The sequence below is a fragment of the Danio rerio genome, chromosome 9 (assembly GCF_052040795.2).
Source record: "Danio rerio strain M-AB ecotype USA chromosome 9, GRCz13ab, whole genome shotgun sequence".
Lineage (NCBI taxonomy): Eukaryota > Metazoa > Chordata > Actinopteri > Cypriniformes > Danionidae > Danio > Danio rerio.
In genome coordinates, this window is record NC_141029.1 from 44,913,058 (window position 1) to 44,937,528 (window position 24,471).

The 24,471-nt window shown below is 36.6% G+C and overlaps 1 protein-coding gene across 1 annotated transcript in view; it reads right to left on the reverse strand.

The window, feature by feature from the left end:
- ttn.2 (titin, tandem duplicate 2) overlaps positions 1–24,471 on the reverse strand; it is a 179,207-nt gene that overhangs the window by 152,981 nt on the left and 1,755 nt on the right. Inside the window, exons 2-33 of the mRNA XM_087268376.1 lie at positions 23,620–23,723; positions 22,875–23,078; positions 19,305–19,592; positions 19,143–19,231; positions 18,813–19,027; positions 15,666–15,900; positions 15,348–15,503; positions 15,024–15,146; positions 12,002–12,229; positions 11,788–11,901; positions 9,741–9,980; positions 9,360–9,425; positions 7,755–8,013; positions 7,371–7,419; positions 7,041–7,253; positions 6,813–6,955; positions 6,529–6,710; positions 6,206–6,436; positions 5,883–6,121; positions 5,541–5,782; positions 5,253–5,417; positions 4,997–5,165; positions 3,218–4,914; positions 2,854–3,135; positions 2,488–2,754; positions 2,121–2,393; positions 1,764–2,027; positions 1,408–1,668; positions 1,066–1,326; positions 719–982; positions 367–627; positions 24–284 (exon numbers count right to left, since the gene is read on the reverse strand). Of these exons, the coding sequence (XP_087124502.1) occupies positions 24–284; positions 367–627; positions 719–982; positions 1,066–1,326; positions 1,408–1,668; positions 1,764–2,027; positions 2,121–2,393; positions 2,488–2,754; positions 2,854–3,135; positions 3,218–4,914; positions 4,997–5,165; positions 5,253–5,417; positions 5,541–5,782; positions 5,883–6,121; positions 6,206–6,436; positions 6,529–6,710; positions 6,813–6,955; positions 7,041–7,253; positions 7,371–7,419; positions 7,755–8,013; positions 9,360–9,425; positions 9,741–9,980; positions 11,788–11,901; positions 12,002–12,229; positions 15,024–15,146; positions 15,348–15,503; positions 15,666–15,900; positions 18,813–19,027; positions 19,143–19,231; positions 19,305–19,592; positions 22,875–23,078; positions 23,620–23,710 (8,032 nt within the window). The 5' untranslated portion in view covers positions 23,711–23,723. The remainder of the gene's footprint in view (positions 1–23; positions 285–366; positions 628–718; positions 983–1,065; positions 1,327–1,407; positions 1,669–1,763; positions 2,028–2,120; positions 2,394–2,487; positions 2,755–2,853; positions 3,136–3,217; positions 4,915–4,996; positions 5,166–5,252; positions 5,418–5,540; positions 5,783–5,882; positions 6,122–6,205; positions 6,437–6,528; positions 6,711–6,812; positions 6,956–7,040; positions 7,254–7,370; positions 7,420–7,754; positions 8,014–9,359; positions 9,426–9,740; positions 9,981–11,787; positions 11,902–12,001; positions 12,230–15,023; positions 15,147–15,347; positions 15,504–15,665; positions 15,901–18,812; positions 19,028–19,142; positions 19,232–19,304; positions 19,593–22,874; positions 23,079–23,619; positions 23,724–24,471) is intronic.

Here is a 24,471-nt window from a genome sequence, read left to right on the forward strand (position 1 = left end):
AAATCAAATAAAAATGAACTTACGGCTGACTGTCAAGGTGGCTGAGACTTTGTCATTTCCACACACAAAGGTGTATTCTGCAGAATCATCTCTGCTGGTATTCATGATCTTCAGCTGATGAAGTTTGCCCTGCACCACAATTCTGAACTTCTCACTCATCTCGATCTCAACTCCATTTTTCAGCCAGGTGGACGGAACATTGAAGTGTGAAACTTCACACTCAAATGTGGCCACATGGGTCTCTGGAACCTCAAGGTTCTTTAGGGGTTTTGTGACTCTCAAAGCTGAAACAGTCATGATATAGAGTCAGCAGTGTGGTAGGCAATAAACAAGTTTGATTAGTTAAATCTTTACATTCATACTTACATTCAACATGCAAATATGCACTGCATTGTAAATGTCCAACAACGGCTGTGTATTCTCCATCATTGCTTTCTTCAACATTCTGAATAACCAACTTATGTGCTTTCCTTTCAGACATTATCTGAACATTAGCACTAGGTTTCAGCTCTTGGTTTTTGAACATCCATTTAACTGGTATGTCATCATGAGATAAGCTCAGCTCAAAAGAGGCGGTTCCATTTACCAGGGAAGTCACATCTTTTGGCTTTTTCACAATCTTGATGGCTGGAAAAGATTTAAATAAAATATAAGGATATGCTTATATATGCTGCTTTAAGAAAAAGCTATTTTTGATTTTGCCAAATATTACACTTACTTTCGACATTCAGTCTGGCATTAGCAGACAGTTTTCCCAGTTTGAATCCATAAACTGATTCATCTTGAGAGTTGCAGTTCTTGATCTTTAAAGTGTGAACTAATCCATCTACTGTAATCTCATATTTGTCACTAGGTTCAATTTCTACTCCATTCTTGATCCACTGGGATCCTTTCACATCTAAATGAGTGAGTTCAAGACTAAACACTGCCTCTTGAGTTTCTGTGACTGTTTGGTTCTTGAGTGTCTTCTTGATCTTCACAGCTGTGAAAGACACAGTTGTAATCAGTTGCAAATAATAAATGTTGAAAAGGACATAACTATTCAAAACATGGCAGTACAAGTACCTTCAACTCTTAGGTTGGCAGATGTCTTGGAATTTGCCACTTGGTATGTGTACTCTCCAATATCCTGAGGTCTTGTGATAACAAAAATAAGTCGACGGACAGCATCTATATCCTCACTCCTGACAATATCACTGAAGTCAACAGAGTGGCCATCCTTAAGCCACTTGCCTTCAGATGTAGGATTAGCAACCTCACACTCCATAACAGCAGTTTGGGATTCTGCTACAGTCACATCATGGAGTGGTCTGTTTATAGCACCACCTAGTGTACAAAAATTGCAAGCATTAGGCAGTATCTGTTTATCAACTAAACACATATTTGCGCAAATGCTAAAACTCATACCTGACACAGTTAGTTTTGCACTGGAAATCTTTTCTCCTGCTGCAAATGCATACAAGCCCTCTTCATCCTTCATGGCATTGATGATGGTCAGACTGTAGTGCTTTCCTTTGGACTCAATTTTGTATTTGGGGCCAGCCTTGAGAGGCTGATTCTTGAAGGTCCAATAAGCGTCTATACCAGTGTGTGATAATTCAACTTCAAATGTGACATTCTGAGTTTCTGTGCACACACAGTCCTCCATGTGCTTGATGATGCTGACCTCTGTATGAAAAATATGTTTGTTAACAAAGGGTTCTCATTGTTCAGTATGATGTGCAATTTGGTTTCATTTATATATATATTTTTAAAAAACTCACTCTCAACTGTCAGGTTACAAGTGGTTTCAACTCTGCCCACAGCCATCTTATACTGTCCTTCATCAGAACCAAAGGACCTGTTCAGGACCAGTCTCTGTTTGGTCCCTTTAGCAACCATCTGGATTCTCTCACTAGCCACAAGAAGCTTGTCATTTTGGTACCATTTAACAGCAGCAACATCAGAGGCAGAGATTTTAGCTTCTAGCACTGCCTTTGTACCCTCGATAGAATGAACGTCCTTTAGATGAGAAATTATTTCAATTGCTGTAAAGAGAAGGGGAAAAAGTTAAATATAAGCATTTTCTTAATGCATTTGAGCTTTCAAAGCCTATGCATCAGCATCAAAAGCCAGCTTACATTGCACAGTCAGTTTTCCAGACGTAGAAATGTCTTGAATAGGAACAACAAATGAGTAGATTCCAGCATCATCCTTATTGACATTTTCAACTAGAAGTTTGTGGACAAGTTTATCAATGACAATGTGAACTCTGTCTGAGGCAGAGATTGGTAGGCCATTTTTCATCCATGTTCCTTCCACATTTTCCTGAGAGAATCGCACCTCCAACTGGGCAATATCACCCTCACAAATTGTCAGATCAGAGAGTCCTTGCATCAGAGTTACGGGGCGTACTGAATACAGAATAAATAATACAAATAATTACATACAATTCTATCACTCCAAATCTGTTCTTCATATATTAACTATTTTTCAAATTCCACTTACATTTCATCTTTAGTGTGGCACTTGTCTTCAGGTCTCCCACTTTAAAAGTGTACTTTCCTTGGTCTTCCTTCCTGACATCTTTTACAGACAGGGTGTGTCTGCCACGACGAGAGGATACAACATATTTTAGACTTGGAGTGATTTCTTTATTCTCAAAATACCAGGTGCCTTCAGCATCTTCCCGGGAAAGTTCACACTCAAACTCTCCAGAATATGTCTCGGGTACTTCAACGCTCTCAAGATTTTTAACAATTTCCAGTGGTGCACCTGTGTGACAAATCAGACAGCACATGTGAAAAAGACATTCAGAGATGACTTTAAAAAATTTTAATAAAAAGCAACAAATGAGAATAAGTGTAAGCTGACCTTCAACATAAAGTCTGGCAGTGGTTCTTATGTGGTCATCATCAACTACAGCACAGCTGTACTCTGCATCATCTTGCATGTTGATTATCAGCACAGACAGAAAGTGAACTTTTCTGTCTGAGTGCATCCTGTATTTGTCTCCAGAAAAGATTTCAGCATTGTTCTTCATCCATTTAACCTTGACAAATGGCTCATTTGTCTCACATTCAAAGGTTACCATTGTGTCTTTCTCTTTAGCATAGGCATCCTCCAGTGTTTGGGTAAAAGATACAACTTGCTTGGCTGCAAAAAGCAAGACAGAATTCATTAGATGAAGTAATATTGATCATTAGCGTAAGACTGATTTAAACATAACAATACTTACCTTGCACCAACAAGAAGGCATGGCTTGAGGCCTCACCGGCAATGTTAATGGCTTTGACCATGATACTGGCAGAGTCTTCAGCTAAGACATCTCTGATTACTAATTCACAGACATGATCTTCAGGCCAATACCAATAAACCCGATCTGACTTCTCAAGTAAAATGCCATTTTTAAACCACTGGCACTCTGGATCTGGTTTACCAATTACCCTACATCGAAAGCGTACTTCATCAGCAAGAGCAACTGTCTGGCTCTGAATTCTTTCCAAGATCTTCGGAGCCTCCATGCTAGGAGAGAGTGCAACTTTCTCGGGTCTGATTGTAGGAATGGTAAGTTTGCGTTCCTCTTCCTCTTTCTTCTTTTCTGCCTCAGAGACCTCTTTGGTCCAGTGCAGAAGTTCTTCCTTTCTCTTTTTTAGCATTCCTTCATAAGACTCATCTTTCCTGCGAGACTTCAATTCAACAGAAGATATGGCTTCATAATAGCCCTCTTCAGTCCTGCGCTTAAATTTGCTTCGCAGCTCTTCTGTTTCTTCTGTAGACCTTTCATGAACCACTCTCTCAGCTTTCCTCAGTCGGACAACTTCTTTTGCTTGAGAAGCATCTGTGGGTTTATCTACCTTTACAACATCAAAGGATACTCTGCCCGGTTCAGGGCCAGGTGCCTCTGGAGCCTTCAGCTCAGGAGCACGGCGCAAGATTGTCCTGAAATCTTCCTTTTGTTGAATTTCCAGCTTGACAGTATGCTCAGCTGTACCCTCTGGGTTCTCAGCCAATACTCTGACATCTCCAGAATCATAGGACTTACAGTCAGTAATTTCCAAATAGTGAATGCCATCATAGTGTAGTCTGAATCGTTTGCTCTTTCGAATGAGCAGACCATTAAGGTACCAATTAACTTTGGGAGTGGGGTAACCAGTCACTCTGCATCGATATTTGGCTGTCTCGCCTTCAAATACTCTTATTGGTTCAGGGAGTAAGACAATCTCTGGCTTGGACTTCTCAGACATGTCATCCCCAGTTACTCCAGAGGGTCCACCCTCATGGGCAATTCTCTCCATTTCATCCATTCTTTGTACCTTTCTTCCTTCTGGTAATTGACTGTCCTCTACCAGACTCTTCTCATCCTTCACAATTAGTGTGGCAGAGGTTTGGTCGGCACCAAACTTGTTTGTAGCTCTGCAAGTAATGACACCACTATCTCTGGAATAAGCAACTTCATAATCAAGACTGCAATAGCCAAACTCATTGATCATCCGAAGTCTGTTAGCAGCTTCGAGTGGTTTGCCATCATGGAGCCATTCAACAACCATTGTAGGGTCACCAATAGGGGTAAGTCTGCATTCAAAGTGCACAGGTCCAAACCGCTTCATCCGGACTGAAGTAAGTTTCTTTTTAAAGTGTGGCTTCTGTTGCTTTTCTTTGTCATAGAGGTCACCCTCTTCCCACTGCTCCTGACCATAGCGAAGATGCAGTGGTTCAATCTCTGGTGGTGCAACATCCTTAGCCTTATATGTCCCTTTGGGGATGATAAGTCTTCTCTCTGGTACAGGTTCAGTGTATTCTACCTCCACATTGACTCTACAGCGAGTAGTATCTCTGCCAGCTTTGTTTATAGCTGTGGCTGTGTACCATGCACTATCAGAGCCAGAAGTTTGAGGAATCTGAAAATGTGCCTGTCCCTTGGCGCCCTCAATTCTGCAGAACAAATTTTGCATAAAACATTGCTTTGTGCCATAAAACTGTTATTACACAACAATTTGTAAAGCAAGTCACTTACTTGATGTGAGGATATTTATGAGGAGAGATGATGTCACTGTTTTTTAGCCAGACAATGTCAGGCAGGGGGTTTCCAATGGCTTTTACTGCCAACTCAACCAGACTTCCTTCTTTAACACTGATATTCTTCAGTTTTTCAATGAACTGAGGTCGAACTAAATTCTCTTTTGCTGTAATGTAAAATACATGAGTTTATACAATCTGCAACACAACCAAGCGTAGCTGTTAATATTTTCAGAAAAACAACAGAAGGTTACCTTCAACAGTGAGAGTCATAGAAACAGTTGTCTTTCCAGCTCTGTTCTGAGCAACAACTGTCCACTCTCCAGAGTCCTGAGGCATGGCAGGAACGACAATCATTGACTGAGTTCCATCCTCTTTCACCACAATCTTGTGAGTGTAGTCATTTACCACTTGTTGTCCTTAAATAGAAAATTTAAAAGAGATTAATTCTTTTCAGCACTATAAAGATATCAACCATAAATTAAGCACAAATATCAAATCCTAAATTTTGGAATGGTGGAACAGCTCTGAAACACACTTACCACTGTGGAACCAGAAAGTGTCGGGCATAGGTCTTCCAACTACTTTTAAGTCAAACCTTGCTGTCTGTCCTTCAGAACACCTGAAGGAAGAGGGCTTTTGTACAAAAACAGGCTTATAAAGCCTTTCCAGTTGACTCTCGTCCGTGTCATCAAGTCTACGTGCAGGAGATCGGCTAACAGAGCGAGCAGGAGAACGTCCAGGGGAGTAGCTGGCTGAGCGAGCAGACATTGGAGATGTGGACCTAAAAGTGTCAACATAGGTGTGGAATATTACCTTAAACATTTTATAGTCATAGAATTACAAATATAGAGATGAAGCTTGGTAAGGTGAAGAAAACTCACTGGACTCTCCTCACAGCTTCAGCCTGAGGATAGTAAGGCTGAGCAGCAGCAGTGGACTCCACATAGAGTTTTCCAGAACTGACAGCATTACCCTTCATATTACTGGCAAATGCAGTATAGATGCCCTCATCTTCTGGCAGCACCACAGGCAGACGCAGACTGGCTCTACCATCTTGTAAAACCTCCATCTGGTAGCGTCCTCCATGCTTTATACGCTTGCCGTCTTTGTACCAGGCAATCTATTTATCACAAAACATGCATAATTACTAGCATACATTGTGCTGCTGTGCGAATACTGTTTTTAATTGATTTAGCATTATTACCTTTGGTAATGGTTTTCCTCCCATTTTGCAATGGAAAGTAACACCCATTCCTTCAAGAATTCTGTAGCTTTTCACAGGAGTGCTAAATGAAGATGCAACGGCCTCATGCTCAGCAACATTTATGACCATCTCCTCTCCGTCCTCAATCACCAGCTCTTGGTAAGTAATTTTAAGGATGCGGATTTCAATTTCTTGGATAATTTTCCTTTCAATTGCAGATATTTGAAACTCCTGAAAAAAAAATACATTTATATAAGTGCATAGTATTATGTTTTCTCATTACATACAATTTTTTAAATCAGTGTTTCCATTTAAATTCATACCGTCTCTGAGATGAAGGTCTGCATCATTTGTGTTTGCTGAGCCATCCTCCTCTGTATGAGCTCTTTTTCATATTCACTTACAACTACAGGAGGCACATCTGCCACTTTGGGCTCTTGCACCATTGCTGTCACCTCTGTTACATATGTCACATCCTGTTTCTTCATATAGGCTTCAAACTCCTCTGTAAAAGCATCATGAAATGTTGATTTTTCTGTTCATATGTTTTAAACTTGTGACTTGTGAATTTAATAAACTTGTGGGTTTATTAAAAACCCCAACCAACCTTCTTCAAGGAGACTTGTGGAAGCAGATGTCTCTCCGTGTTGGTTTTTGGCAAAGATTGTGTATTCTCCAGCATCATCAGCAAATGTCATAGAAATTTCCAGCTTGCATTCACCAGTGTCCTTGTTGTGGCTAACTCTATATCTGTTAATTCACAAGGAAAGTATGAGCTTTCTGTTTCAGAGTGCATTGACCAACTAGATGTAAAACTTTTTTTTTTAATCTGTACCTGTATCCAGTAGTGAGTGGAACTCCACTCTTCTTCCAATAAATATGAGGCTTAGGGCTTCCACCTATCTGGCACACAAAGACAACACTCCCTCCCTCAACCAACTTCTGAACCACTGGCTTCTTCACAAAGAAAGGAGCAGCAGGTGCTCCAGTGTCCACGGAGACTGAACTTATTTCAGACATGGTCTCGTCTTTGGCTTCAACGACAGTCCTTGTTTAAAACACACACACACACACACACACACACAATTAATTACAGCATATTTTAATATGTACCTTTCGGTTTTATGTTTTTACTTGTTAAGGTCCTCTTGACCTTGTAACTTACTGTTTCTCCTGGACAGTAATCTCCTCTCTGCTCTCAATCTCTTCAGATACTGTAAAAAAGATGACATTTTTGGGCATTGAGCTTTATTTTCTGACAATATCCTGCCTATTTTATTTAAATGTCTATTTTCAAAGTAAAAAAAAAACTTACAGCATACTATGCGATTAGCATAAATCGAATTAAGGGTAAATTAATTCAATGTAATGTCTGTTTGAACATTAAAAACAATAAATTCCAAATTGGGTTCAGTGAAATCCTTATTTAATACAGAAAATATATGTTGTTTTTTTATAGCTACCCATTATTGCTATATTACATTGTTGTACACCCCAAAATGAATAAACAGGATTTGATTATTCCACATAAAATTATTTTAGGTTTTACCTTTAACGAGCAGGTAGCAGGAGGTGCTGATAGTTCCAGCCTCACTGGTAGCAGTGCAAGTGAAGCGGCCACTATCTTCAGCAAAGGCCTCACGAATCATCAAGCGTGCATAACTTTTTTCATAAGTGATCTGGAAGTCAATGGAGTTCTCGATTCTGTAATCTTCTCTGAACCACATAATTGCTGGAGTGGGGTGACCTGAAATCTGGCATTCCAGAGTGACAGACTCTCCCTCTGTGACAGTCACATTCTTCAAACCCTAATGAATAAGACAGATTTTTTTAATTTGTCAATTTATTTAACAAATAACTAAATTCTTAGACAAAAAGGTAACACTTTACAATAAGGTTCATTAGTTAATGCATTTACTAACATGAACAAATCATGAAAAACAAATGTACAGCATTTATTACAGTTTTTCTCAGCCGCTTTGCTGTGTTTCTCACAACACTAGTGCATTTTTGCACAAAAGTTAATGCATTTCTCAAAACAATTAGTACAAACTGCAAAACCTAGCTGCAAGTATTCATGTCAATCAAAGTGTCAATGCCATCAAAATGAAAAGACCTGACACCATTGTTAATGAACGAGATAGTCAAATGGCTTAGTCATGTTTTCATTATGACGTTTACTCTCTACATTTTTCAATGCTCAAGACAGCACTGTATACTATTCGGACAGCCATTTGAAAACTACAGTAGAGTTAGACATCACTGCATTGAGTGAGTTATCTGAGTACAAGACACTGAATATGTATGTTTCACATTTTTACTGCATTTGCTCTATGCATTCCGAATTTATTCCCAGCATTGTGCAAAATAATAAACACACCCTTATTCACAACAAACATAAACTCACTTTAGGTAGAGCAGTGCACAACTGTAAACAATATTGCAGTACACATTGGAACTGAGCCTACAACATACACAGGTCTGTAAATCATTCATCAAATTGTTCAATTTTAAAGACATTTTCAGGAAAATAAAGATTTAAATTTGTTTTATAAAATTTGCTTGACAGATTTTGACAACTAGTTCAACATTTTTGTATGTAATGACTCAAGTAATGAAATGAGGACTGTTAGTTTTATATGGAATGACTATTCAGCATTTACAAGTTTAGTTCATTTTGATTGACATGACATAAGCACATGATAATGTTATAAACAGCAGAGAGTTGTAGGAAAGCAATTGATGCATGTCCAAAAGCATTCGCAATTTGTTGAAAAGAATGAGAAACTGCTACTAGGATGTGCACAAATGACTAATTGTTTTGAGAAATGCATTACCTGTTGTGCAAATGTAAATAGTGTTGTGAGAAATGCATCAAAGCGACTGAGAAAAACTGTAATAATAATTGAACATTTACAAATGCATTACTAACATCCAAGTCCATGCTTGTTAACATTAGTTAATGCACCATGAGTTAGCATGAACTAACAATGAACTACTGTATTTTCATTAACTAACGTTAACTAACATGAACAAATACTGTAGTAAATGTATTGCTCATTGTTTGTTCATGTTAGTAAATGCATTTATTAACATTAACTAATGAACCTTATTGTAAAGTGTGACCCACAAAAAAATCTAACAAAGCACTTACTGCTATCAGTGTAGGGGGCACAACAGGCTCTTTGACAGCTGAAGGGATTGCTGCAGTCTCAGGAACCTGCAAAGGGAAAAAAAACATTTTCCTTACAAAGTGACTACTATACTTTTTGTTTGTTAGCGAAAAGAAACAAATGATGTTAAAAAGTACAGAGCATGTGGGGAAAAAAGATAAAGATTAGAAGAAAGTGATGGGAGAAAAAGCCACAGTATTTCAGGTGAGATCTGTAAGGAGAATGGTTAGCTTTGAGGAGTTTTTTGCACGTCATAATCCAACCACAAAACAAACAAAAAAAACTCAACGTAATGAAGACTATCTTGATGATATTTAGGCAGATGTTAGCTTTGCTAGAGGGAAACATGTTAGACCACAAACCTTTGTGTCCCACTCTTCACCAGCATATGAAATGCCTATCTTTCTGTGCAACTCTGTGTCAAAATGAGTCTGATATCTCTCTGTAGTGTCTCTAAAAGGAGATGGGGTCGGCTCTGGGGTCACATGAGTCTCCACAATCTTATGTGATGGAGGCTTTACAGGCTTGATGATCTTTTGAGAAGCAGTTGTTGTGGATAACTCTTTTTGAAGTGTGGCAATAGCAGAACCTGCCCTTGAAACCTGACCAACCCAAGAAGAGCAGCATTACCATCAAATACAAACAACAGTTTCACATTTGTTTAGCCACACAGAGAGGAATGGTCAGGAAACTATTAGAAGGAAGGTGGAGAAAATTAATTGGTTAGCAATTTCAGAAAACTTGTATACTCAATGGTTTATATACTGATGGGTTGACAAAAGGGTGATGAAAAAACTAATGGATAGACGATACGTTGAATGTTACTGTGAAGCTGAAATATGAGGTATTGAGGGTGGGTTTTTATTTTTAGATTGGTCTGGAGAGGCAGCAGTTGTTAAAGGAGGGTGATAAAATATTGAAATAAGATCTAACACATTAATAAGTGGCACCACAATTCTGAGACCACTAATGAAAATACATATATTTTGCATTTTGTGACTTGATACAAAAGATTAAAGTATTTTGTGTTCTATTGTACTTATGTCATTCTTTTGCAATAATGAATTTAGCGGTGTTAACACGACAATCATATTCACTTAAAGTTAGTACTTTAATACTCTGCATTTCAATGAAATGACAAATATTTGCATGTTTAAGTATGAAAACCATGCAAATTATTATTTCTTCATTTTCCGAGAATTTTTTTTTTTTTAACTTTGATCAACTTATGTATATTTCAGATTTTCATAGTGGTCTCATATTTTTGGAACTCACTACAAATAGATCTACACTACCTGACAAAGTCTTCTCACCTATTCTGTTTTAGGATCTAAAAATAATAACTTGTCTTCTAGTTGATCATTTGGTATCAGAAGTGGCTTATATGAAAGGCAAAGTCCTCTATTTACGCTTATTTTACCAAAATAAAATATGATCATGCCTTCATTTTTAATTATTTCATTAGGTATTATTTCAGTAAGGTTTATTATTTCAGTAAGGTCTGACTTTGCTTAGACAAAAGTATTGTCACGTAACAGACATAATGTAAAGAATGGAATATAAAGTCATGGAGCAGTGGAAAAATAATTAATATTGTGTATGACTCCCATGAGCTTGGAGGACTGCATCCATACATCTCTGAAATGACTTATATACCTTAGTAATAAAGTCATCTGGAATGGCAAAGAAAGCATACTTGCAGGACACCCAGAGTTCATCAAGATTCTTTGGATTAATTTTCAATGCCTCCTCCTCCATCTTAACCCAGGCACGCTCAATAATATGTATGTCTGGTGACTGGGCTGGCCAATCCAGGAGCACCTTGACCTTCTTTGCTTTCAGGAACTTTGATGTGGAGGCCGAAGTATGAGAAGGAGCGCTATCCTGCTGAAGAATTTGCCCTCTCCTGTGCTTTGTAATGTAATAGGCAGCACAAATGTCTTGACAAATGTCTTAGTCTGTTGATGTTGCCATCCACTCTGCAGATCTCTCGCAGGCCCCCATATTAAATGTAACCCCAAACCATGTTGTTTCCTTTTCCTTTTTACCAAACTTGACTAATTTCTGTGAGAATCTTGGGTTAATGCTGGTTCCAATAGGTCTTCTGCAGAATTTGTTTCTTCTGCTACCTTCAGCCACTTTTCCAAATGATCAACTAGAAGTCAAGTTATTATTTGTTGCTCTTACAAGTGGGATCAACGTCAAGACTTTTGTCAGGTAGTGTACTATCGAATTCTTAAAACGTGTTTCAGGCAAGCAGGAAAACAGCTTAAATTAGATTTTAGATGTATTTGTTTCATACACATTTGTTAATGTTATATGATTAAGCAACCTCTTCATTAATAATCTGAAAACAGATATCTTAGAGATAGAGGATTTCACTGCTTGCATGTAATCACCAAATCTTACCTCATAGCTATGGTCTGGTTTTGGTACAGTAACTTTTGATACTGTGAAATGTGGAACTGGTGATGGTGCAAGGTCAGTCTCCACCTTGGAGCTTACCTCAGTAGCTCTTTGAATCTATTACAAATCAAAGTGGAGTATTTAAATGCAGATTTACTACAAATAACAAAAAAGCTTTCACGTTTCACTTTTTTTTTTTTTTTTTAATGCTTCTAACCTGGGTGACATGCACAGTCTTCTCAGTAGAAGTAGTTGTCATTTCAGGGGGAATTAGCAACAGCTCCTTTTTACTTGTGACCTGTTGCTTAGTTGCAAGCATTTCTTGATGTCTTACATCAGTCTCTTCTTCCATCTGAGGCCCTTCAACATGCATGGGCTTTCGTATACGTGCATGATCAACAGCAGCAAGCACAGTGGCCACAGCCTCTGCTTTTTTCCCATCACCCTGGCAAGAGTAATCACTGATCAATATCGACAACATGTGCATACATGAGCCATTTGCATATAAAAATACAGAGCTTGAATACTGTTAATGAAAACAACAACAAACGTGGAGCAATCGCTGGAAAATACACCACCCAGTGAAGTTATCTACTAATGTTTAGTTTGTTGAAAATGTTGAATAAGAGATTATCTATTTATTTAAGGAAGACATTTAAATGGCTTGCATTTAAGATCCATTAAACGAAAAAGCTTACATATTCATATTAATCTAAGTCTACTGTTAGATTTTTAGTAGGGCTGCACAATATGTCGTTTCAGCATTGGTATCGCAATATGTGTGTCCGCAAGCCTCATCGCAGGATCTGCAATTTTGAGTTGTGATCATAGTTGATCAGCACAACTGTTGAGAATATGTGACATTTGTGGAGTCATCTCAAAGTATGACTATAACAGAGTGAAAGTTTAATTTGCAAGTGTTTTAAAGGCATTTCCAGAAAGTTTAAATCATTCAGCACAAAAAAAGTACATTTAAGACTTTAATGAAGAACTATTTTACTGAATGAAATCAATAAAGACTAAACAGTATTATTTTCCATTAAATTATTCAATTTCTGTACCTGAATACGGTTTGACTCTACGGAGAACCATACTATTTACTATTTTTGTTGCTCTATTGGAACATTTTTTTGTTTGCAATTATTTTTTATTTTATTATTATTTTTTTTATATTTAAATTACACCCTTAGAAATCACCCAATCAATCCTAATTAAAACACCTATGATGAAAATCCTCTTTTGTAAGCTGTTTGGATAGAACTGTGTGTAGGTATAGTGTGTCCACAGTTATATTGGGGTGATATAAAGACAATAGCCCCTTTCACACAGTGATACCGGTAAATATCTGGAAAATTTCCGGAACGACTTTACCGGTATATTCAAAAAAGCGCTGTTCACACAGGCGAGGACGTTACGGAAATTTTTCGGAAAAGAGCATTCACACATCCATTCCAAAATACCGGTAAATTCGGACATCATTCACCACAAATGAGCTTTAAACGGCTGCGCTTGTATCTGTAAACATTTGACTAAATTACAAACTCTGTGGATGATCAATATTGTGAACAACTTTCGCAGGATCACTTTCGCATGTCGAGATGTTCATAATATGTGCGTGTGCAGGCGCTCGCAGGCTGAAGCTTAAAAGTAAACAAACATATGCATCTCATCCATGATTATTTACACAGTTGGCATAAAGAAGAACATATAAACGTGATCTGACTAACTTCTAGCAGCTAAATGTGTCTGGAAAAATATTCAAAGGTTTTTATTCTCACAAATTGCGCGGACGTAAATGCGTCTGACTGTTGTGATTGGCTAAAGCAGACGTCTCACGTCAGCACGTTCTACACGTGCACGCGCTCATTACGGTAATCTTCCTTCTGCATTCACACAGCGCAGCATTCCGACAAATTGCCGGTAATGTTACAACTTCTCTTTCCGGAAAATAGCCAGAACGAATTTACCGGTATTTTCAAAAAGGACCTGTTCACACATACAACTTTTCCGGAAAATTGCCGGCAATTTTCCGGAAAGGTCTCTATGTGTGAAAGGGGCTAATAAGTCTCTTTTTTATTTCCTGATGTTAAAATAGGATCCAAATCCCTCCCGTTTTGAGGTCCACCACAACGTGATGTAGAAATGGGGTTTCCCTGCCCACCAAATTGATTAACAGCCGCGTATTAACATGTCCCCGTAGTAGTGCGTATAATCATATCACCAAGACAGGATATGCGCAAAGCAACTGGGCTTAAAAGATATGTTCAGCTCGTTCATTTGGGATGACACTATACATATCCTATGCTGTTGAGTGTGTAAGTGCATAAGTACATTGTGCAAAAGTGCATAGTGTGTCATTTGGGACGCAGCTATGTGCAATGACATTGTAACAACATTGTGTGATTCATGGTCGCAGAAAGGCTTGAATTAACTCCACAATAAATACATCAAATAATCATTGGGAAAGTTCTTACAATAGTATTTCTCACAAACGTTACATGAGATCTGCTTGCTTCATGTCTGTCACTGTTCTTTTTATCTAAAAGCAGCCGAGGCAGAGATTGAGGCACACTCTGACAGGAACATGGGAGCAGTAGGCAGGGAAAACTAGCATCAAAGGCACAGGCTACAAAAACAGCTATATTGTGTTCAGAAATATCCAATATTCTGAAAGGTATAATAAATAATCTGATGGGTATTTTGAGCTGAAACTTTACAGACACATTCTGGAGACACAAAAGACTTATCTTAAATCTTGATAATCGGTTAAAATAGGTGCCCTTTAATGATTTCATTGCAAAATTAAATTGTATTCATATCGCATTATATTTTGCAGAAAAACAAATATTGCAATGTCAGATTTTTCCAATATCATTCATTCATTCATTTTCTTGTCGGCTTAGTCCCTTTATTAATCCGGTGTCGCCACAGCGGAATGAACCGCCAACTTATCCAGCAAGTTAAAAAAACCCATCTCTGGGAATTTTTCCAATACCATACAGCCCTAATTTTTTATTAACATTTTATTAACAACTAAAAATGGTTAGAAAGGCAATGAAGTTGCAGATTTTTTAAGTTCAATCAAACTTTATTACATTTTTCAAACTATCCATAGCTGAATATATGCAGCCTTTTAAATGTTGCCCTTAAACACAAAAACAGAAGGTGCTCTTTAACAAAAGTGCATAGAAAAAAAATTATTATTGTGGCCAAGTATAATTTATTATCCTAGACTCTACCTCTGCAGTTGCTTCGATCTTTTCCAAGGATCTCTCACTAGTGGTTGAAACATCAATACTGATTTTATGAGTTGTCAAAGTTTGAGTTGTCACAGATTTCTCCTGGATTCCCTGACATGATATCTATGAACATGTGGAAAGAAACCTCTAAATTGTTGCTTAATAAAGAAAAATAAGTTTATGTTCAAGAATAAAGTAATGGGTTGGGGGAAAATTGCGAGTAAAAGTTGTTATGGTTGGCTATTAAAAATCTATGTGGAGTCAGTTGGGGTAAATAGGAGTATGAAGTTTGGATGGGTGACGACCACAGCACTACCAAACTACCTGCTCATTTTGAGATGTAATGTGTACTGCAGTTATGCCGGTTTCAACACTGGGCTGTTCTACATAGTCGCTGAGTGGTCCACGACTACGAGCATGGTCCACTGCCGCCACTACAGTGGCAACAGCAACACTTTTCTCATCCGTGTTTTGCTGCTCCTTTATACATGCAAGTAGAATTGAGGTTGCAAGATGTTGTCAAACTTAACAGGACATACAATTTCACTGAGAAACAAACAGTTTGTAAGATAGAATCCTGTGGAGAGACATCTGTAACATGCAAAAAATGAAAACTGTTTTGCCTAATGGGAAATGCTTTACCTCTTTGACACCTGCAACCGATCCCTCCCAACGCTGCTCCATTTGGACCTGGGTGGAGGTCTGGACTTGTGTTGTTCCAGCAATCATTTGGGTGTAGCTGGCCTCTGAAACATACCCTGCCTGCTTCCATGGGGGCAAGACCTCAGAGGACGGCGTGACCTGTTTGCGGGTCATCACAGGGGACTTGACAGGTCTGATTGGGGAAACAGACAATCTTGTAGATGGAGACACAGCTCTGAAATTAGAAGAAAAAAGCATGTTATGTTATGTTATTAAAACATGAACACACAACCTTATGAATATTTACAGTTAAAGACACAATTATTAGCCTCCCTGTATAATTTTCCCCCCAATTTCTGTTTAACGGAAAGATTTTTTCATTACATTTCTAAACATAATGGTTTTAATAACTGATTTTTAATAACTGATTTATTTTATCTATGATTCCTAGAAGAACTGAGATTCATACTAAATGAAAAATTGTCCATTTTTAACAAGATTTGGGAACCATTCATATTAATTTTTGCAGATAGACTGACATTATTTATTTCATAATTATCTTATAATTGTTTTATAATGTCTCTTTTGGTTTCATTGTCCATGTACACCTTGCCTCAATTTTAAATTTTTGTCCCAGCCAGATCCATATATGATTGTAAATGTTATGCATGTATGCCTTTTATTTTTATGAACCTTCCACTAACATTTTGATCAATGTTAAATGGGTGGGGTGGGTGGTAGGGTTTTGCGTTCCTTTTTGTAGTAAGTTAAATTCACCAAAAGAATTTTGATGGTATATTTCTTTGTAAGAACTCAGGCAGTACTGTATATAATGTATGAAGGTTTTTTCAATGAAAATGAAAATAAAGAGTTATTTTATCTATGATGACAGTACAGAATATTTTACTAGATATTTTTCAAGATACTAGTGTTCAGCTTAAAGAGCATTTAAAGAGTTAATTAAGTTAACTAGGCAAGTTGGGGTAATTAGGCAGATTATTTGTAAAACAGTGGTTTGTTCTGTAGACTATCAGAAAAAAGTGACAAGGCTAATAATATTGACCTTAAAATGTTTTTTATTAACCTGATCTACTCTAGCCGAAATAAAACACATAAGACTTTCTAGACTTTTTATTAGCATTAGTAGTGACCATAAGGGGGCAAACAACACAACAGGCTTTTCGATTGGCAAATAATATGAATAGAGCTGAATTATTCTAGATAGTGAAAATGTTTAAAATGGAGATCACGGTTCTCCTACTATTCTGAACAGACCACTTATAAATAATAATTTACTAGAGGTACTGACAAGTTTTTTTTACAAGGTTATTATTAATTCATTCAATTTCCTTTTGGCTTAGTCCCTTTATTAATCAGGGGTCACCACAGTGGAATGAACCGCCAACTTATCTAGCATATGAGGGCGCACTAGGGCTCAGGCACGGTACACTTGGCCGGCCCTGGCCTGGTTGGAAGAGGTGTGCCACAGCGTGGTTCACTTGGGCTTTGGCGTGGTACGCTTGTAGTGTGAGTGCAAAGCGCGCCTGAGCCCGAAACTGAAGACAAGAAAGAACTTTTAAGGAACTTAATATGGATATGGATTTAATATTCATTCTTACTGTTCAAGAAATGCAAACTGTTGTAGATTATTAAAGACGCCTCACTGCACGACAGCTGCACCTTTAGCAAACCTACTAATTCCTGCAGCACGAGGACTTTATGATTGTTTATGAGCATCAAAAGTGGCTGATCTGTTCAGCGAAATATTTAACTATATGTTACTGCATATCAAACGACTAAAACAATATAACTAGAGAAATCTCCTCTGCGCTGAAAGAGAGGGCTTACTGAACAGCGCATCATCGATGATGTAAGCATGCCCAGGCCCGAATGCAATTTGAGTGCGGGCCATCAAGAGGAGACGGGAGGGGGGACAAGCGTGCTTCGGCCTGGTTCAAGGCAACTGTACATAGTGTGAGTATGCCCTCATACACTAAGAACAATTTAGCTTACCCAATTCACCTATAGCGCATGTCTTTGAAGCACCCAGAGAAAACCCATGTGAACACATGGAGAACATGCAAGCTCCACACAGAAATGCCAACTTTTTTTTTTTTTTGCACATAAGCCAATTGCACTAGGCACTTTTTGCATAATAAGCACAATTTAAGAACCACTATACATTGTTTAAATCTGTTTCATTACTCCAAAATCAGATTTATATATTGTTTACTTTCATGGATATTTATATACTTACATTTTATAATTATACTTCAGTCACTTCTGTGTATATATGTGTGTTTATGTGTATGTCGTGTATGATGTGTATGTTGTGTGTATGACTTCACTGTGGACAGCAAAGTAAGAATCTCATTGTACAGGGAAACGTGTTTCCTTACTGTGCACATGACAATAAACAATTGAATTGAATTGAATTGAACTGGCCCAGCCGGGGCTCGAACCAGTGACCTTCTTGCTGTGTGGTGATTGCACTACCCACGCACCACCGTAATACCCCACATATTTCATGAATTTGATTTTTTTTTTTTTTTTTGGGACTCATTCGTTAAAAATTGCTTTATTACTAGATTAATTTGCCTTTTGAAGAAATATTTTAAACATTTTAGTGGAAAATTAATATCTGTTGAATATTTGTTGTGATCGCACTTGTCAAAAGTTTCATAGAAATGCAAATGGAAGACATTTAGAAATAATAATGGTGGTGAATGAGGAGATTCCCCAATGTGTAAAGCATTTTGAGTGTCCATAAAAAATGCTATATTAATGTCAGGAATTATTATTAATTATTAATTAATATAAACAGCTCTACAATATACATCTTTTTCAGATTTTTATTTTAGACAACCAAGAAAAAAGAAAATAGAAACTTGCAGGGATTAAATGTTTACATCAATAATAGCAATGCATGTTAACAAACAAAAATAGTGGCAATTTTTATTCCAAAACAACATTTATTTTATTTTGTTAGCAATTATGACCAAAAAGGTGTATCACTTCAAGTTTATTATTTTGAAAATATCCCTTTAATGCTTCCATTAAATTAACATAAGTATTCAAGCCCAGTGAAATGTACTATATTAATTGTCAAAAGATGTGATGTGATTCAGAAAACTTCAGACACGTTACCTGACAGGAGTGGGTGTCGGGCCCTTAACATGCCTCACAGGAGAGGGAGACTGTTGGCGAGCAGTTGAAACTTTAGTCAGTTGTGAAGGTGGAGATTTTGAGGTTGGCTTAGGAGGCACACGAGGTGGAGTCTTATGTGCCAGATGTTCTGTAACAACTCCACTTTCAACCTGCATTTGCATTGTGGCAGTGGCCTCAAAACGAGCTTCCACTCTCTGTCAGAATAAAAAAAAAGCAATTAACACAATGATCATAGAGGTAAATGAGACTTTACTGTGATACTCTCAAGAGAGTTGTGAAGGCTCGTTCACTGTTGCAACTGATACTCACCTTCTCCACCCGAGTCTGACGAGTTTGTGATATCTGAGAGGCTGAAATTATAGTTTTAGACTTTTTTGCAGGTACGGCTTCTTCCTCACCTGTGAACCAATGAAATGCATGTTAAGTCACTTATTAAAAATAATGTGAAAATGTGAAAAAAAAAATTCTTACCCTGAACAAGCAACTCAGCAGTTGAAGTTGCACGTCCGCTGCTGTTAGAAGCACTGACAGAATAGGTTCCAGAATCCTCTGGGAAGGCCTCGGCAATCAACAAACTGTAAAGGTCTCCATCTTGAACAATCTGAAAGTCAGCGGAGCTCTGAATCTCGGCTCCCTCTCTGTAGAACTTCACCACAGGTGCAGGGATTCCTGTAACTCGAACATCCAGTCTCACTTGGCTCCCTTGTCTCACAGTCAAACTTTGTAGTCTCTGAATAAAATTTGGTGGTGCAGTTTCGGCTGAAATTATATACAAAATACACATTAATAAAATTAAAATGTAATAAAAATATCAACATTAAATATTTTACATTAAATACTAAATTATAATCTTTAAAACACTGATCAGTATCACACATTCTGTTAGCAAGAGTAAATAACAGCAAAGGAAATGCAACTGTGTACAAATCAGATACACACAAGTTAGTAAAACCAATATAGCTGAATTTCAGTAAATGCATTAATTTATGAATATATGTTTAGACATATGAATCAAGAACATTTTCAGTCAGCATATCTGAAATTTCAGAAACAAGGACTTTTGATTTTGCATAGGCCAGCTCAGGTGCTCTGTTACACCATTATAAACTCGCTGCAGATCTGATTTTTAAAATCAATGATCTTCGCTACCTGCTGCTCCTGGCGACCCTTGCAACTAAACTAAATGAACAACTAAATAAATGCTTGTGTCTATTTAAAGGATTATATTTTTATTAAATTACATTATCAATGCTGTAAAAGAAACCTCAAGAAATCGAAAATGGTCAAAAAATAAACCTCTCACTGGAAGTTTATTGGTGGCTGAACTACATAAAGCCATTTTAGTAGCCTAGTAGTAACGTTAAAGAAAATACAATCCAGTAAAAGCTTTGTACATTTAAATGGATTTTTTTTTTACTATGTAAAAATGGTTTACAAAATAAACACAATTACACGACGTGAATATAGTAAACAAACAAACAAACAAACAAAAAGGCTCAGTCAGTGTAAGCTATCATTTCAGAACAAGCTGCTGTCTCGCTAAACTAATGTTAGCTGATTTGTTTTTGGCACCCAAACCAACCAACTTATAACGTTAGTCCATAAAGTTATAAACAAAACATTTTGTGACTTATGATATGTAATGTGACAAGTGATAACAGTACACCTACATTTTGCCGACACAACGTCCAGTCCTGACAAACTGAAACCGTTCAGACAACGCGCTTCGTTGAAAATGAAATTCATCATTTTCTGACTGTTTGGTTGGGTAAAGCATTTTCAATGAACATAAGGGGGCGCTAATAAGTTTGACTGTTGACACAACCACATTCTTTTTTCCATATCATTCACGAGTCATCATAACCACACGGACGTTGCCATAAATGAGTACAGTACTTTTAAAGTTTTTTTTTTTTTTTTGACGAATCTGTCTCCTTTGACAAATGTACATTATATTATATTAAATTAAACTAAACTAAATTATATTATATTATATTATATTATATGATATTATTACTATTTAATTTGTTTATTTTATTTTAGAATTTTATTATTTCATTATTTAAATACAATTTCATTATCTTAAAATAAGAAAGCAAGCAGAACTATGCAGTTTTGTAACGACTTTAATTTGTATAACCTACTGTAATTAAATCTTTAACATCTTACCCTCAAGTTTTTTTCTTACTCTCTGTTTGTACCTTTTTCTACTATGAATGTATTTATATTTTGTAAATCAGGCCTGTAGGCTGCCTGGTGAAAGAGGTGGTTCTTTTTTTCTTAAAAAGAGGATCTTTTTGCAGTTACTTGCATCATTTTCTATTTAATTAGAAAGTTTTAATAAGTTGCATTTTAGTGACATTTTAAGCACATTTATTTGCTGGAATAGCGGGTTGGTTGATCATCATAACCAAACTTTTTGATGTACCAAAAGCATTTCTTAAAGATTTAGAATGAAGAAAAATGAGAGCAATACTTCTTTTTTAAATACAAATTGATTACATGATATATCATTAAACAAATAGGAATTTGTTAAAGTTCTAAATTAAAACCTACTATATTGTCATTTAAATAAAATTAATTTAAATAACAAACTGGCCAGCACGTATTCCGTTTTCCTCAGTCACACTGAAGCGACAGACAAAGCCTTCTTCACTGGGTTATTTTCACAATTTATTATGGCATAGCAGTCGAAATGGGACAATCGAGCTTTTGCATAGGACAAATTCTGGACCTTTGTCAGTGAAGGGTGGGTCTTTCGAACCACCTGAACCCCCAAGCCTATATATTCTGTACAAATATTGTTTACATTTCAACTTTGCATTGTATTTGTATTAACAATCATTTAAAAAAAGAGAGTAATGTTATTAATGTTATGTTACATTCTGCAGTTTTCTTTTAACTTTGAGTTTGGGGCCATGGCTCTGGCAGATGCAATAGATCAGGTAGCCTAGAAATATGAACGGTAGCCTAGATGCATTGGCCTACTAATTTTGGTCAGCCTATTACAGTTAACTATAAAGCACTATCAATCATTTGACAAATTCCAAGCAAAACAAACCGATTCACATTTATAATTCTTTTTGACTTTTTATTTTATCTATTGGTACATAAATAAATTTACATTGGTAAATAAATTTTAAAAAATGTGAAAAAATGCTGAAAACCTGACATTAGCAATTAACTAATTGGTTACTAATTTCACAGAACATGAAATAAGCTACTTTTTTATTTTAATATGTGGACAGATTGAAAATATTTAAGGTAATAAATATGTTTACAAACTAGAGAGCACAGGTTGGAACTTGTGTACAGTTTATTAATACAAAGGCAGACTTTATTAAACAGAGGAAACAATTTAAAAATTTGTACAGCTGATAAACTGAGGGTAACAAATTACAGTAAAAGACTTAACTATTTTTAAATTGATAGAAAATAAAATTGAAGATATCGTATTTCCCTCTGCCTGGTAATACGCTTAATATATGCAAATCATTTCAAAACAAATGTTCTAAACTTTAGAAGCCTGATATATGAACTATATAAGAAATAGAACAGGTGTACTTTTAAGTCACTTTACCACAAAACTGGCCTATTTAACTGTTAGTGGTTAATAAATGTTGCTTAAAACTTTAAAGGTGCATGCACTTGTTTATGGCATGGCCCCAACTCTTGGCTCTGAATAAATTCCTTTCCATAAATTCTCCAAGCAATGATAGCATGTGTCATTAAATATTATCACTGGAGATCTTGACCACCTTCTATAACAAGCAACAGTTGCTAACTTTATGAGCTGAGTAGTTAATCCACCGTTTTGCTTACTGTAGCTTTACTCAAGGGTGCCAGCATATAGTAGAATTTGTGACTCATGTTTTGATAATTCCAACATATTAATTCAGTTATAATTTCAGTCATTATGCAGGCACAGCAGATATTTAGGTATTTGGATTTTGATTGGAAGATCAGTTAGGGTAAACATCATTATTATTAATACTATTTTGATGACAACAGCTTAAACTGAGACACAAACTGTGTTGTTACCTGTAACCAGCAGTTCAGCAGTGCTAGTGGCTTGTCCAGCACCATTGGTGGCTCTGACAGAAAATCTTCCACTGTGTGCGGCTGTCACGGCGGGGATCATCAGAACAGCGCGGCCATCGCTGAACGAGATCTGAGCGCCGGGCAGAGCGGCAGCAGTAAGAACCTGGCCATCACGAAACCAGCTCACCTCTGGAACTGGATTACCTGTTGGTAATGGTTTATGTTATTACACTATAAAATACTTAATCTGAGATTTGACAAATACAAATACTATTTAAAAATGTCTCCTTGGTTTATAAAAAGAGATGCTGTACATTCAAAAATACTTGAATCCTAACCTAAACATGCCTTAATGGCAGTAATACAGCATTTAAAATAGCATGATGCTTAACAATTGCATAATAACATATATAATTTACTTGTTTCCGACATATAATGCATTCTATTTGCTAGAACATTTAGCTTAACTTTAACTTTGATTGAAAATATCTTAAAACTGTATTTTATTGAGATTTTTTTTTAAATAGTCTAATGTCAAAAAATGATACAGTTTGTGGGTGACAGTGTTCCTAAAATCCTATCAAACTTATGATTGACATAAACCCACCAAAACCAAGTCATATAAACAGTCTACAGATTTATGTAAGTACAAACATTTCCATGTTGCACACTCAAGTGCTTGTTTTAGCATATATCAATCATATTTCTAAGTTGTAGCAATAACATGACAGAGAAATGTTCTTACCACTAACTTGAGCTTCGAACGTTGCAGCACTACCCTCAAGTGCCACAACGCTCTGAAGCGGCTGTGTAAATGTTGGTGCCTGTGTTGTCATGGTGGAAGGCACCCTAAAAACACATAAAATAAAATTAGAGCATCAATCTCAGCTAAAACAAAGAATAAAATGCCAACAAAACAATAATAATAAACAGTAAATTCAGCTGCTTCAAAACAAATTGATCATTTGAGTGATCCCAGACAACCTGGAAGAAGGATGTCACTTGAGATTCAACGGCTCAGCTGGGTGTTAGGCCAGACATTTGGGCCTCGTATCAACTGACAGCTCATGGGACATGACAGTAACAACTGGTGCGGTGAGCTCTTTTTCTGGCATGACGAATAATTTAGAATAGCTCTGCAGTTTATAATAGTCATACAGGCCTATACTGTCAAACCTTATCTCTCATAATTCCATAAAACTAAACACAAACTATTGCCTTTCAGATCTTAATTCAAATTGTGTTTTATCAGAGAATAATTAAACAAGTAGTCCTCTACCAAGCAATACTGAAAGTGTGTGTGTGTGTGTGTGTGTGTGTGTGTGTGTGTGTATATATATATATATATATATATATATATATATATATATATATATATATATATATATATATATATATATATATATATATATATATACACACATACAGTTGAAGTCAGAATTATTAGCCCCCATTTGATTTTTTTTTCTTTTTAAATATTTCCCAAATTATGTTGAACAGAGCAAGGAAATTTTCACAGTATGTCTGATAATATTTTTTCTTCTGGAGAAAGTCGTATTTGCTGTATTTTGGCTAATAAAAGCAGTTCTTAATTAAA